The 13,176-nt window shown below is 47.7% G+C and overlaps 1 protein-coding gene across 1 annotated transcript in view; it reads left to right on the forward strand.

Moving 5' to 3' along the window:
* The window catches only part of SARNP (SAP domain containing ribonucleoprotein), a 54,073-nt gene extending 46,722 nt beyond the window's left edge, over positions 1–7,351 (forward strand). The window contains exons 10-11 of the mRNA XM_004601585.2: positions 4,774–4,863; positions 7,008–7,351. Of these exons, the coding sequence (XP_004601642.1) occupies positions 4,774–4,863; positions 7,008–7,049 (132 nt within the window). The 3' untranslated portion in view covers positions 7,050–7,351. The remainder of the gene's footprint in view (positions 1–4,773; positions 4,864–7,007) is intronic.
* The last annotated feature ends 5,825 nt before the right edge of the window (positions 7,352–13,176 follow it).

Below are 13,176 nucleotides of genomic sequence, written 5' to 3' on the forward strand. Positions count from 1 at the left end.
CACCATCCCATGAATCAAATCCTGTCAGCAAGGAGCTAAAGATGGAGTGAAGTTTATTGTATGCTTGTTTCCATGCGACACCGTCACGCTAGAAGGGTCAAGTGAGAGAGATCATTAGAACCGTGTTGATTTACTGGGCTGTTGTGCACTTTCCCTGCAGGGCAAGGAATAAGAGGCTTTCGGAGGCGCGCTGAGGGGCGCTGGGTAGGGAGGGAGGACAAGCATGCACAAATTAAACCAAACCTCCCCTGGCCTCTGAGGGCGAGGGTGTGGGTCAGGCTATTTGTCGAGGGTAAGAGGTGGGGGGGCTGGTATTGTTTCTCGTCCCCCTAGTGCCTCTGGTAGATTTGGAGCAGATGCTCTGCCTGGGTCTCGGAGAGGCCTCGGCGGTCTAAGCAGAGAAGGACATTCATGGGAACACTTCTGATAGTCGCCTTGGTGGCTGCAGAGGCACACCGACCACCCCCTGTTGTTCCTTATCCCCTGCTTCTTTCCTTTGAGCTCCAAAGGAAGTATAGCGAACTTAATCTAGAAGTCAGGTTTCCCCCTTCTTTGACATTGCAGCAAATAGAGAACTAGAGAAAAGACTACTCAGGGCAGATGGACACAGACTGTACAATAAGATTTGGAAAGGAGTGGCCCCTTGGTTTGCACTGAGAGCATGGCTGGGTTTCTTAGGTGGCATCTCACAGTCTGTAATTGGAAGAAGGAAGATCTGAGAGTTAGTACAGGGGGTAAGCATTTGCCTTGTCTGTGACTCACCCTGGTTTGATCCCTGGTATGGAACACATACGGTGTCCTGGGCATCATCAGGAGTGATCCTGGACACAGAGCTAAGAACAGGGGCCAGAGAGATAGTACAGTGGGCAGGGTGCTTGCCTTGCACAGGACCAACCCATGTTTGGTCCTTGGTACCCCATATGGTCCCTGAGCCCTGCCAGAAGTCATCTCTGAGTGCAGCACCAGGAGTAGACTCGGAACACCACCTAATGTATCCCCCAAAAAAGAAGAAGAATCTCTGAACCACCCCCAGAGGCGGCCCAAGCCCTGCCACCCCTGTAAAAAGGATCGTGGTTAAGTCAAACCTTACCTCCTCCCTAGAAGAGTGTATCCTCCCCTGAAACTTTCTGCTTGGCCTTGAGACCTAGCAAAATGGCAATATTTTATCCAAAATATTCTAGAGGTTCGCCCTCTTATTTTTTCCCCATGGGGGAACTTCTTGTGTTAGGGGACCACAGAGCAACCTCATGTGGTACTGGCGATCAAACTTAGCACTTGCTAGATATTTTCTCTTACAAGTTGAGCTTTATCTCTGGTCCCAGCTTTCATTTTGATATACTCATTTAGATCGTTTCATTGCATGTATGTTAGTTGTGGTAACACTTCCTAATGACTTTGGTAACAAAAACCCTAGTGAGGCCTGTGTTCGTTGGTAAACCTCTTAATACTTTTGTTGGGGGTGGGGCTAAGTGGGTGGTGGGACCATTCCTGGGGATTCTTGGTGGGTGTTCCCTGCTCTCTCGGCAGGAGTGGTCCTTGGCTTTTCTTGGGGATCAGGCAGCACTGGGGATTGAAAGTAGATCAGCCACATTCAAGATAGGCATCTTACCCACTGTTCTAGCTCTCTGACCCCAACTTAATTCTTGTATTATAGTTCAACAGATGAAATAGTTGAAATTGGAAACAGTGAATTAAAAAAAAAACAACCCACTTTAGTTGGGGCCGGAGTGATAGTACAACAGGTAGGCGCTTACTTCACACACAGCTGACCTGGGCCATCCCATATGGTTCCCGAGCACCAAGAGTGACTTCTGAGTGCAGTCAGGGGTAACCCCTGAGCATTGTCAAATATGGCCCAAAAAGCTTCCAAAATTTAAAAATTAAAAAACAAAACAAAACTAAAATAGTGGTCGGAAAGAGCTCAGTGGACTGAGTATATACTTTGTACATCAAAGATCCTAGTTTGATGTGGGCATCACACCACCTTGGCTGGGCCGGGAGCAACCCTGAGCACCAGGCTCTGTTCATACTTTGCATTTGCCCGGGTTCAATCCCTGATGCTACATTGCACCAAGCACAACCAGAGTGACCCCCAAACACCGCACCTGGTGTTGCCGCTGAGCAAAAATCTAAAAAGTCTTTCAAAATTAACTTAAGCTCTCCAGACCCATGATGAGGGTAGAATATGTGTATGAATTGAAAGTGTTCTTGAAAAATATGATGGAATTGAGCCCCAAAGATAGTCCAGGGGTCAGGTACTTGTGTAGGTGACCATGCCTTGGTTTGGTACCTCACACTGCCTACAGCCCTTGAGCACTTCCAGGAGTACTCCCTACCCCCGCAAAAGGAATAATTCTCTTTCAGAAGAAGAATAAGATCTTTTTCTGGATGTGCTGCATTCTAGTAAACTGTCCCTGTACTGAGCAGGAGGAAAGGCTCACAGGACCCCCCCCCCCCCCCTAATTTAGTTTGCTCCCTGCCTCCTGTGTTGGAGGCATTGTGTTTTACAGTGCTCTTAATGGGAGTTCCCTGCAGAGAATCCTCACCATATACACGGCCTGTGTCAACTTCTGTCCACCAGTGTCCCATCATCCCATCCCATCCATCCCCTCTTTTTTTTTTTTTCTTTTCCTTTTTTGTCTGTTTTGTTTTGGGGCCACCCTTGGTGGCGTTCAAGAGACCATGTGATACCAGCGTCTAGTAACCCAGGAATCCTGCCTGCAGAGAGTATGTTCTATTTGAACAGTCTCCTATCCCTGTTCTATTTTTTTTTTCTTGTTTGTTTCAGTTTTACTTTATGTAGTAGGAATTGAACCCAAGGCCTCATACATATGACAAAGCATCTGTTGTACCACCGAACAGCATGTCAGCTAAGCAGCCCACCTGATTTGGTTTGATTGGATTTACCTTATTTATTAGATTTGTGGCCAATTTGGGTGCCAGGGGTGGAACCCAGTTGGCCACATGAAAGGCAAGTAGTGCCCTGCCCTCTGTACTATTGCTCCAATCCTTACTGAGCTATATTTTCCCTTGAACCCACCTGATTTTTTTTCTTTCTTTTTGGGTCACACCCAACGATGCACAGGGGTTACTCCTGGCTCATACATTCAGGAATTACTCCTGGCAGTGCTTGAGGGACCGTATATATGGGATGCTGGGAATCGAACCCGGATCAGTTGCGTGCAAGGCAAACGCCCTACCTGCTGTGCTATTGCTCCAGCCCCAGGAACCCACCTGATTTTAGGTGCTTACTTACCCTTATACTAGACTATTGATAGCTAGTGTCTGGGTACGAGGGGAAGATACAAAAGACAAAACAACTGCTAAAAGTGGGATACAGGGATGAAAAGATAGTACAGTGGATAAGATGCACATGACCAACCATGGTTTTGTCCCCGGCACCCTATCTGGTTCCTGTGAGATCACCTTCCTTGAAATTATTCAGAGCCTTATAATTTGGTTTGGTGTTCATAATGCTCTGCTTACTTTGGCAAGTAGAATAAGCATCATTCAGCAAGTTATGCCTCCAGTCAACCTGCTTTCTATGGGTGTTCATTTTTGGGAGGGTGGGCAGGGGTCAGGGCTTACTCCTGGTGCTGCACTCAGGGATCACTCCTGGCAAGGACTTGAGGGACCACGTAGGATGCCAGGGATCAAATCCAGGTTGGCCACATGCAAGGCAAGTACCCTACCTGCTGTAACGTCACTTTGGCCCCTATGGGTGATTTTCGTATTTCATTTTTAGGTGAAGCCTGTTTTCCACACATCTGGACTACAAAAAATATTTTAAGTGCAAATTTTATTGTTCTTACTGTTTTCTCGCCACCCCACCCCCCTGTTGTGGTTATAATGACCCTTGGTCACAGTTGTGCTCGTGCTTACTGGTCTCACTGCTCGCCAGGGGTCTCACACTTTTTGGCCTGGAGATCACACTTTGCTGTGGCACTGGCTATCACAGATGTCAGTGGTGGAGGTCACTCTTGTCAAATGAACCATCCCCAGACTCCTTCTTGATATTCTTGGGGTTTGCTTTGGGGTCTTGGGCACTGTCTGGAGGTTCTGGGAGATATTACTAGCGTGGTGCTCGGGGACCATGTGGTACTGGGGACCAAAGCCAGGCCTTGAACAGGCAAAGCGTGAGCTTCCTTGAGCTAGTTCCCATCCTCCCTTATTGGGTTTTGGGTTTTTTTTTTTTATGTTTGTTTACTCTTAGGTGTGTTGAGGTTCTATTAAAATTAAAATTTAGGGGCTGGAGTGATAGCACAGCGGGTAGGGCGTTTGCCTTGCACGCGGCCGACACGGGTTCGATCCCCGGCATCCCATATGGTCCCCCAAGCACTGCCAGGAGCAATTCCTGAGTGCAAAGCCAGGAGTAACTACCCCTGAGCATTGCTGGGTGTGACCCAAAAAGAAAAAAAAAAAAATTAAGATTTATTATTCTGGGGACAAAAATGCTAGCTTATTCAGCTTCCTATCTGTTGTGGGCATGGAGGAAGAGGAGTTCAGGTCTCATTTGTCACTTCTGACCCTGCTCTTCGGGGTCACTGGGGATACTCAGGGAACCAAATGTGCTGCTGGGACTTGAACCTGGGTCAGCCACATATAAAAGCAAGTGCCTTAATCTCTGCACTATCTCAGCCCTTCTATTTGTATATGTGTGTGTGATCATGAGTGTTGGCCCAAGACTGGCTGGCTAGAATAGTCAGTAAGCTGTGATTTCAATCCAGTTTCCTTTGCGAATTACCTTTCTTGTTTCAACCAATCCCTGAACAGTCTGAAGATGATGAGAAGCTGAAAAAGAGGAAGGAGAGATTTGGGATTGTCACAAGTTCTGCTGGAACCGGAACTACAGAAGATACAGAGGTAAGATGTCCCTATAGTGCTTAGTGGAACCCTTGAAGGGAATTAAGGGTGAAAAAGCTCAATTGGAAAATCACTTATTTCTTTCACTTCTTATTTTCCTTCGTCCCTTATGTTGGGATGATTGGAGATCACACACATTTAGTCATGTGCAGAAGTCACTGCATGGCGTGGTAGCAGGGATTGCCGTGCAGTGCCTCCGAGTCCAGTCGGCCTGTGCAACAGTCAGCAGCGGTGCTGGGGATCAGAGTAGGGGTGTCTTGTCTTGGAAGGCAGATATATCACTGTGCCATGTGTCTGCACCTCTTCGCTTCTTTGGAGGGGGTAACGGCACACCCAGCAGTGCTCAGGGCTTACTCCTAGCTCTGTGCTCAGGGGTTGAACGCAGTTTGACTGCATGCACGGCAACTGCCTTAGAAGCTGAACTATTTTCTCCAGCCCCCTGCTTGCTTTTTAAGTGCCAAATGACAAAATATTTGTCCTTCGGGTTTTTGTTTGTTTACTGATCTGCCGAAATGAGCTTGAAATGAATCTTGAATCTAGTTACTGTTACTCCTCCTTTGCCAAAAAATTTATTGTTAAACACCAGATATGCTTGTGAAGTTGGTACATTTGGTCTTTCAGAGATGCGGCCTTTGGGGCCAGAGAGATAGCTCAATGGGCGGAGCATATGCAAAGGCTTTTTTTGCATGTCAGAGGCTTGGGTTTGAGCCTCAGCACATCTCTTCCTCGCCTCCCCTTCAGCACCAGGTGGGCTCCAGAAACTCCCCCTCTCTCCCTCTTCCCACTGCATCAGTTTTGTGAGGGGATTAGTAGAAAGGAATGATGGCTCTGGGGGTGTATATTAGGGAGAATAATGGAGTTCACTTGAACCGGATGCTTTTCCTCTGATTCCAGACTTGCATGAATAGTATAGGTGGCATAGACTGGGCTTATTATAAACACTTCGCTTTCCCCACCCCCACCCCACCAAGTTCAGGAAATTCTATTTAAGAGAAAGAAAAAGAAGGCAGAGAAGCTCCTGGGTTACTGGAGGCCTTCAGGCAGATTCCCACACTTGGATTTGGGGTTTGTGGATTTGTGGATTTTTTTTCTTTCCTTTTTTGGTTTTGCTGCTACATCCTGGCAGCGCTGAGGGTTCCCTTCCAGTAGTATCGAGGAACTCCGTGATGCCAGGAGGTGAAACCAGGCCTCCTGTATGCGCCACTCAGCTTTTCTATTTGAGTTCCTTTGTGAATGGAGTGATTTGGGGGGCGGGCGGGTGGTCCCCTTCTTTGCTGGGGGGCAGTGACTCTAGTGAGAATGTAGGATTTGGTACTGTTTTGTAACTCATTCCCAGAACAAAGATGTTCCTGCTTTTCTACCCTGACCCAGTGCTGCCAGTGGTCTCATATTTAAGAGGCTTCTGTTGGGGCCTCCTCTCACCCAGCTTGTATCCTGTTGGCGTTGGGAATTGCTTTGCCTTCGGGGGTCTGGAGCTCTGAGGACTGACTGTAGCTTGGCACTGGGCCGTCCAGGAGGGCAGCCTCCCCCGCCCCCTGCCTGGCTTCGCTCAGCCCTTCCCCTCGCAGCTCTGCCTTCACATTGGTTAGAAAACATTCTCAGTGTTTTGTTTTGCTTCTCTTGTTGTTCCTTTGTTTGTTTTTGTTGGGGGGAGGGGTTGGGCCATACCTGGGGATGGTCAGGGCTCCTTTCTGGCTCTGCACTCAGGGACCACTCCTGGCGGGCACAGGATGTTGGCGATCAAACCTAATGTCGATGGCCGCGTGCACGGCAAACTCCCCCACCGGCTATATTGTCCCTCAGGCCCGGGGCATTCTCAGCCTAGTAAGAGCCTCTCACTGTTTGAGGACTGGGAGGACCTCTCCTTCCGGAATCTTTCTGTTTTTACCATTCCTGCTGCTTTCCTTCTTTTCCTCTCCTCACCCTCCTTTTCCACCAAACCTCCCTGTCCCTGATGGAGTTAACTGGAGAGATTCAGGAATGAACTCTCTGAGTTAAACGTGGCCCGCCAAGCTTAAGCTTGGGCCTCCCCTCTCCCTTGGACCTGGCGCCTGTCTGTGTGAGTTTGGACGGAGGCAGCCGGGAACCTAGGCCACTGTTGTCGTAAAAGTCTAAATTTTTTTCTTGTTGCATCTTTCTTACAGGCAAAGAAGAGGAAAAGAGCAGAGCGCTTCGGGATTGCCTGAAGAAGAGCTTCTGCTTTCTGTTCCCCAGTGGTTTCCGGCTCTCTGATTCTCCCTGGTCACATGTGTATCTCAGTGCACGGCCGTGTGCCTAGGTCTTGTCTCGCAGTAAGGGAGCATGTACCCCAGGTACATCTTCGAACTTAGGCAGCCGAGTGACTTACTGCTGTTTCAACTTTCAGTTTGTTGTGTGGTTTATTTTTTTGTTTTGGTTTGTTTTTTTGTTTTTTTTTTCTTTTTTTTTTTTTACTATTATTTTGCTTGTTAATAAAAAAATTTTAAAAAAACTTAAAAAGATAGCACTTTTTGTTTTATTTAGGTATTCCTTTGAGTTTTTAGAGCCAGATTAGACCACATAAGAGGAAGTTCAGGGGTAGAGAATTATCTAATGCCTTTTAAAAAAGAGGACAGGGAAAAGGATTGAATCTGTCCCCTTAAGCCTGGTTAGTCCTTTCTCTCATACTCACAAGTATCCTTGTCCCTTTTATCCTCCAAGGGACGCCAAGTTTCACCCAGAATCTTTGCTTCAGCAAATTGGCATGATCAATTGGAGCACTGTTTTAGGATATGCAAAGGATATAGAGACAAGAACTAATGATTTGTATTACTCTATTAGGGGCTAATTATGAATCCTTTTTCTCGGATAAAATGGCTTCCAGACCTGCTGTGTTTGGGGGAGTGACTGATCCAATACTGTGTTGTTTCAGTGGTGTCACTAGGTAGGACCTGGTAGTTACGTAGTTCAAGAAAGAAAATGGAAGGGATACCCCTCAGAGTCAGGGAAGGTTCAAAGCATGGGAAGATGTCGATCACTAAGCATCGCTGCCTAATCACTGAGAACCTAAGTAATGGTATTGGAGGCTTTATTTTTTCTTTTCCTCCCTTTTTCCAAATTGGGTCACTCCGGTCATTGCCGACCCAGCCGTGTGCCCTGAAAGTTGATTCCCTGGCCCACAGCATAGTGCTTTGAGGCCGCCACTGCCACCCAGCGGTGCCCTGGGGACCATGCACTGCTGGGGACTGAACGCAGGTCTTCAAACATGCCAGGCATGTGCTCTGCCGCCTATGGTTTGTCCCTGGACTTGTGCTAGGTCTGGCTCTCTAGCCAAGCCATGCGTTTAATTGGTCCTCTTCTGTTGAAGAAGTACAGTATTGCCATTTCAGAGGATTGTTTGTTTTTCATTTTGGGACCTCACATCTGGCAGCTCTGGAGTGGCTGCTCCCAGTTTCGTGCTCAAGAGTTCTCCCCGGGGTGGGAGAGAGAGTACAGAAGAGAGGGTGCTACGGGTGTGAGACTTGCTAGTTTGGGATGTGTTGATATAGAGGGTTTTTCTTTCTGGTGTATATTTGGGCAGGGGGTGGGCACACCCAGTGGTGCTCAGGGCTTACTCTTTTTTTTTTTTTTTTTTGCTTTTTGGGTCACACCTGGCTCTGCACAGGGGTCACTCCTGGCTCTGCACTCAGGAATTACTCCTGGCGGTGCTCAGGGGACCATATGGGATGCTGGGAATCGAACCCGGGTCAGCCGCGTACAAGGCAAACGCCCTCCCCGCTGCGCTATCACTCCAGCCCCTCAGGGCTTGCTCTTGACTCCGCTCTGAGGGATCACTCCTGGCAGGTCTCTCGGGACTGGAGTGCTGGGGATCAGACCCCCATCAGCTGTGTCCAAGGTGGGTGCCCCACCCACATCTCTCCAGCCCCAGTTTGTTTGGCTTTGGTTTTGTGTTTTTCCCTCTCTTTTAGTCTGTATTTCTGCATGTCTGTATATGGTTTTTTGGTTTGGTTGTGATTTTTCTTTTTCGGAAGTCTGATACTTACCTGAAGATCATAATCTGGAAGCCAGAGCAGTAGCGCAGTGGGTAGGCTCTTGCTGAATGCAGAGCCAGGACTAGCCCCATACCAGCACTGCCGGTGGGGCAAAAAAGATCGCAATCTGATCTGTATTGCTGCCTTATCATTTCCATTAAAAAGGGACTTAACGGGCCAGAGGGGTAGTACAGCGGGTAGGGCCTTCGCCTTGTACACGGCTGACCTGGATTCGACCCCAGTATCCTATCCCAAGCATCACTAGGAGTATGCCCTGATCTCCACTGGAGGTGTCCCAAATAACAAATAAATAAACTGTGGTTTTGTGGCAAATAAAAGGCAGGATCCCCCTTCCCAATAGGAATCACTTTCCACAAGGTTTCTGTGATTCTGGTAGGCTAGAGAACTAATTTTAAATACTTTATAATCTAAATATTTTGCCTTGTGAATTTTGCCCAGTTCTGAGACAGGAGGAGTGATTAGAAATACCCTGTCATAAACAATATTATAAATCACAGTGCCCAAAACTAAAACTAAGTAAATAAAATAGAACTGTAGTAGTAAATTATCTTAAAGGAGTAAAAGTGAAAACCTATTTAACTTTTCTTTCTCTCTTTCCCTTCTGACCTCATTGTACTTCCTTTTTATTTCAGGTCCTGATGAGAGGCTAACTTTTTCACAGTAGAAACTGTTTCTTCACTTGAAAACAAGTGGACCAGGGAGAGAGGATAAGATTGGCTACCAAAAGAGAAGAGGGAAAGAATAGAACAGATGCTAATAATAGAGTTGAGTCCTACCTAGGTTTTTCTAATATCTTCTGCACTTGACTTTCCTTTCTATCTTCAGAAAGGTCTTCAGCCTGCCCACACTCCCCTGCAGAATGTTCTTCTTTATTGGGTTGGGGGACCCACACCCGGCAATGCTCAGGGGTTACTCCTGGCTCTGCACTCAGGGATTAATACCCTAGCAGTACGTGGGGGGCCCTATGGGAGGCTGGAGATTGAATCCAGGTTGGCGGCGTGCAAGGCAAGAGCCCTTCTTCTAACCCTGATTATTCTTTTTGCTTTTTGGGTCACACCCAGGGATGTTCAGGGGTCACTCCTGGCTCTGCACTCAGGAATTACCCCTGGCTGTGCTCAGGGGACCACATGGGATGCTGGGAATCGAACCCGGGTCAGCCTCGTGCAAGACAAACACCCTATCCGCTGTGCTATCACTCCAGCCCCAAACCCTGATTATTTTTGCCACTCACTTTCCCCTAACTGTTTGAGTCAGTCCATTCAATTTGTGTGGATTTTTTTTTCTTTTTGGGTCACACCCGGTGATGCTCAGGGGTTACTCCTGGCTCTGCACTCAGGAATTACTCCTGGCGGTGCTCGGGGGGACCATATGGGATGCTGGGAATTGAACCCAGGTCGGCCACGTGCAAGGCAAATGCCCTACCCGCTGTGCTATCGCTCCAGCCCCTCCTGTGTGGATTTTTTTTGCTGACCCTTTCTATCCCATTATTCAGGTGTTGGAGCAAGAATTGTTCATGGTGCCTCTGTCTTCCTGCTAATGTCCTCAAGCCGTAAGCCCCTTGGAAGGTGTACCAGGCATCTCACCGTTTGGCCTGGATTTAGTTATACCTTCCTTCCTACCCCCCAGTGTCCCGAGGGTAGCTGGCTCTGGTCTTCCCTGTCCTGAAGCTGTGACATTCTCTGCATACCTGAGCGCTCTTAATGAGAAAGTCTATAAAAGATGTGGCGAGGACTAGCTTCCTCAGCTATAAATCTGCACCTTTTTATGGTTCTCTAGGATTGTTCTTTCTTTTCTCCGCCATCACTATAAACTGCCCTTTCCCCCACCCAGTTCCCAGAAACTGCCATAGCTACGGTGTCGCAGTCTCTAAGAGGGAAGCTATGACTCAGAACAGGACCTAGTGTTGGGTCCTGTCTCGTGTCAGATGAGATACAGATGGGGGCTTTAAGGAAGTGTTGGAAGGAATTTACATACAGAAGGGAGAAAGCTCTTTTCTTACTGTCTTTAATACGGGCCTCTGATAGTGTGACTCACCTCTGACTAAAAGTAACTTCCCCCTCTCATGCTTCATGTCCACACACATCTTGTTCGGCCTTCCGAAGGGATTGAATAGTAACAGATTTCACGCTTTGCCAAGTCCAAGGTGCTCCGCCTTTAGTTTGCTATTTCCTTTAGAGTACTAGTAATAGGATAGATTAGAATGAGGTATTGTGTAGCAATTACTTAGATAGAATTCTTGGTCATACTACACTAGGTCTGATAATCTGAACAGATTACATAATCATTGTTTTTTTTAAGTGCTGCCTTTTCTTTTTAACTCCTGCCTCCTTGATTCTGGGAGTAGCACCTGGGGACTACTCCCAGCGTTGTGTTCTGGGGTTATTCCTGGTACCATGCAGTACGGGGGATCAAACTCTTTTTTACTTTTTTCATTAAATATAGCTTTATTAACTTTTCTCCCCTTAATTGATAGTTTCCTTTAATGCAAAGTAGTTTAATAATGATATACCAGAATGGAATATCACTGTATCACTGTCATCCCATTGCTCATCGATTTGCTCAAGCGGGCACCAATAACGTCTCCGTTGTGAGACTTGTCGTTACTGTTTTTGGCATAGTGAATACGCCATGGGTAGCTTGCCAGGCTCATCGAGAGAGGCGGAGGAATCGAACCCGGGTGGGCCGAGTGCAAGGCAAATGCCCTGCCCATTGTGCTATTGCTCCAGCCCAGGGATCAAACTTTTTTTTTTTTTTGGTTTTTGGGCTGGCGAAGCACAAGGGTTACTCCTGGCTCTGCACTCAGGAATTACTCCTGGCGGTGCTCAGGGGACCCTATGGGATACTGGGATTCGAACCCGGGTTGGCCTCATGCAAGGCAAACGCCCTACCCGCTGTGCTATTGCTCCAGCCCCCCAGGGATCAAACTCTTGAGCTACACATGCAACACTTTCTCTCCAGCCCTCTAAACTATCTCCCCTGCCTTTTATCTTTCACTTTTTCTATACTACCAATAGCCATCCTGTTCTTTAAGATTGTCCTGAGTGGTGCAGTTGTACTGCGGTTAGGGCTCTTGCCTTGTACGTGGCCATCCCGGGTCCAATCTCTGGCATCCCATATGGTCCCCCAGGCCTTGCCAGGAGTAACTCCTGAAGGCAGAGCCAGGAGTAAGCCCTAGGTATTGCCCAGTGTGGTACACACACAAAGATTGTCTTGTCTTGAGAATTGTTTCATTGTGTACTTAGAATGTGTAGTCTGTGTTGTAATTTTTTTTTTTTTTTTGCTTTTTGGGTCACACCTGGCGATGCACTAGGGTTACTCCTGGCTCTGCACTCAGGAATTACCCCTGGCCGTGCTCAGGGAACCATATGGGATGCTGGGATTTGAACCCGGGTCGGCCGTGTGCAAAGCAAACGCCCTCCTCGCTGTGCTATCTCTCCAGCCCCCTATGTTGTAATCTTTTAGTAAATATTCACTCTTCATTTTATTAGATTTACATTGAAAATACTTTCTCCTGTATAGGTGGCAGCTAGGGGATTTGAGTTAAATCATTCATCATTTGTGCATGTGTGTACCGCATACACAGCTGCATGTGGAGATTCAGAGAGACATGAAGGAGTCCCAGTTGTTCTCTTACTCCAGTGATCTGGGACGTTGATTCCCTGCTTCTGGCTCACCGCACACGACAGTTGTACATGCCTTTCCTTACTGGTTCTTAGCGTGCGACCTTTGAGATCCAATATAAGAGTATTGGGTAGCTGCTCATACACTGGGTTGGAGGGTATTTGAGGACAAAGCGGGAAAGGGCTTAAACCATCTTGGGGCTGGAGGTAGAGCGGTAGGCAGAGCGCTTGTCTTGCACTGTTCGTCTCAGGCATCCCATAGGGTCCCCCGAGCACCGCCAGAAGTGCTCTCTGAGTGCAGAGCCAGGAGTAAGCTCTGCACTCCTGGGCATAGCTGGGTGTGGCCCAACGAAATGAAACTAAAAGTCATCTTGGAGCCTCTGAAGTGTATCCTCTCGAGGCGAAGAATACAGAAGAGAATCTAGTTCTAGCCCACGCTCAAAGCGAGGGGTAGATGTGAATCTAAAAGTTCCTTTCGGATAGCTTAGTCTTATACTAGGTTCCTCCCCATGTGGGGAGATCCTTTTCCTTTCTCCTCTACTTTCCAGTAAACTTTTCTATTTACTGGGGAGGGGTGGGGGAGTTTCCTTGAGGGGCTGGAGAGATAGTGCAATGGGTAGGATGCTTGCCTTGCACTCGCAGCCAGCCCAGGTTTCATCCCTGGCATCACGTAGGGCTCCCTG

Source organism: Sorex araneus, chromosome 2 (genome assembly GCF_027595985.1).
Source record: "Sorex araneus isolate mSorAra2 chromosome 2, mSorAra2.pri, whole genome shotgun sequence".
Lineage (NCBI taxonomy): Eukaryota > Metazoa > Chordata > Mammalia > Eulipotyphla > Soricidae > Sorex > Sorex araneus.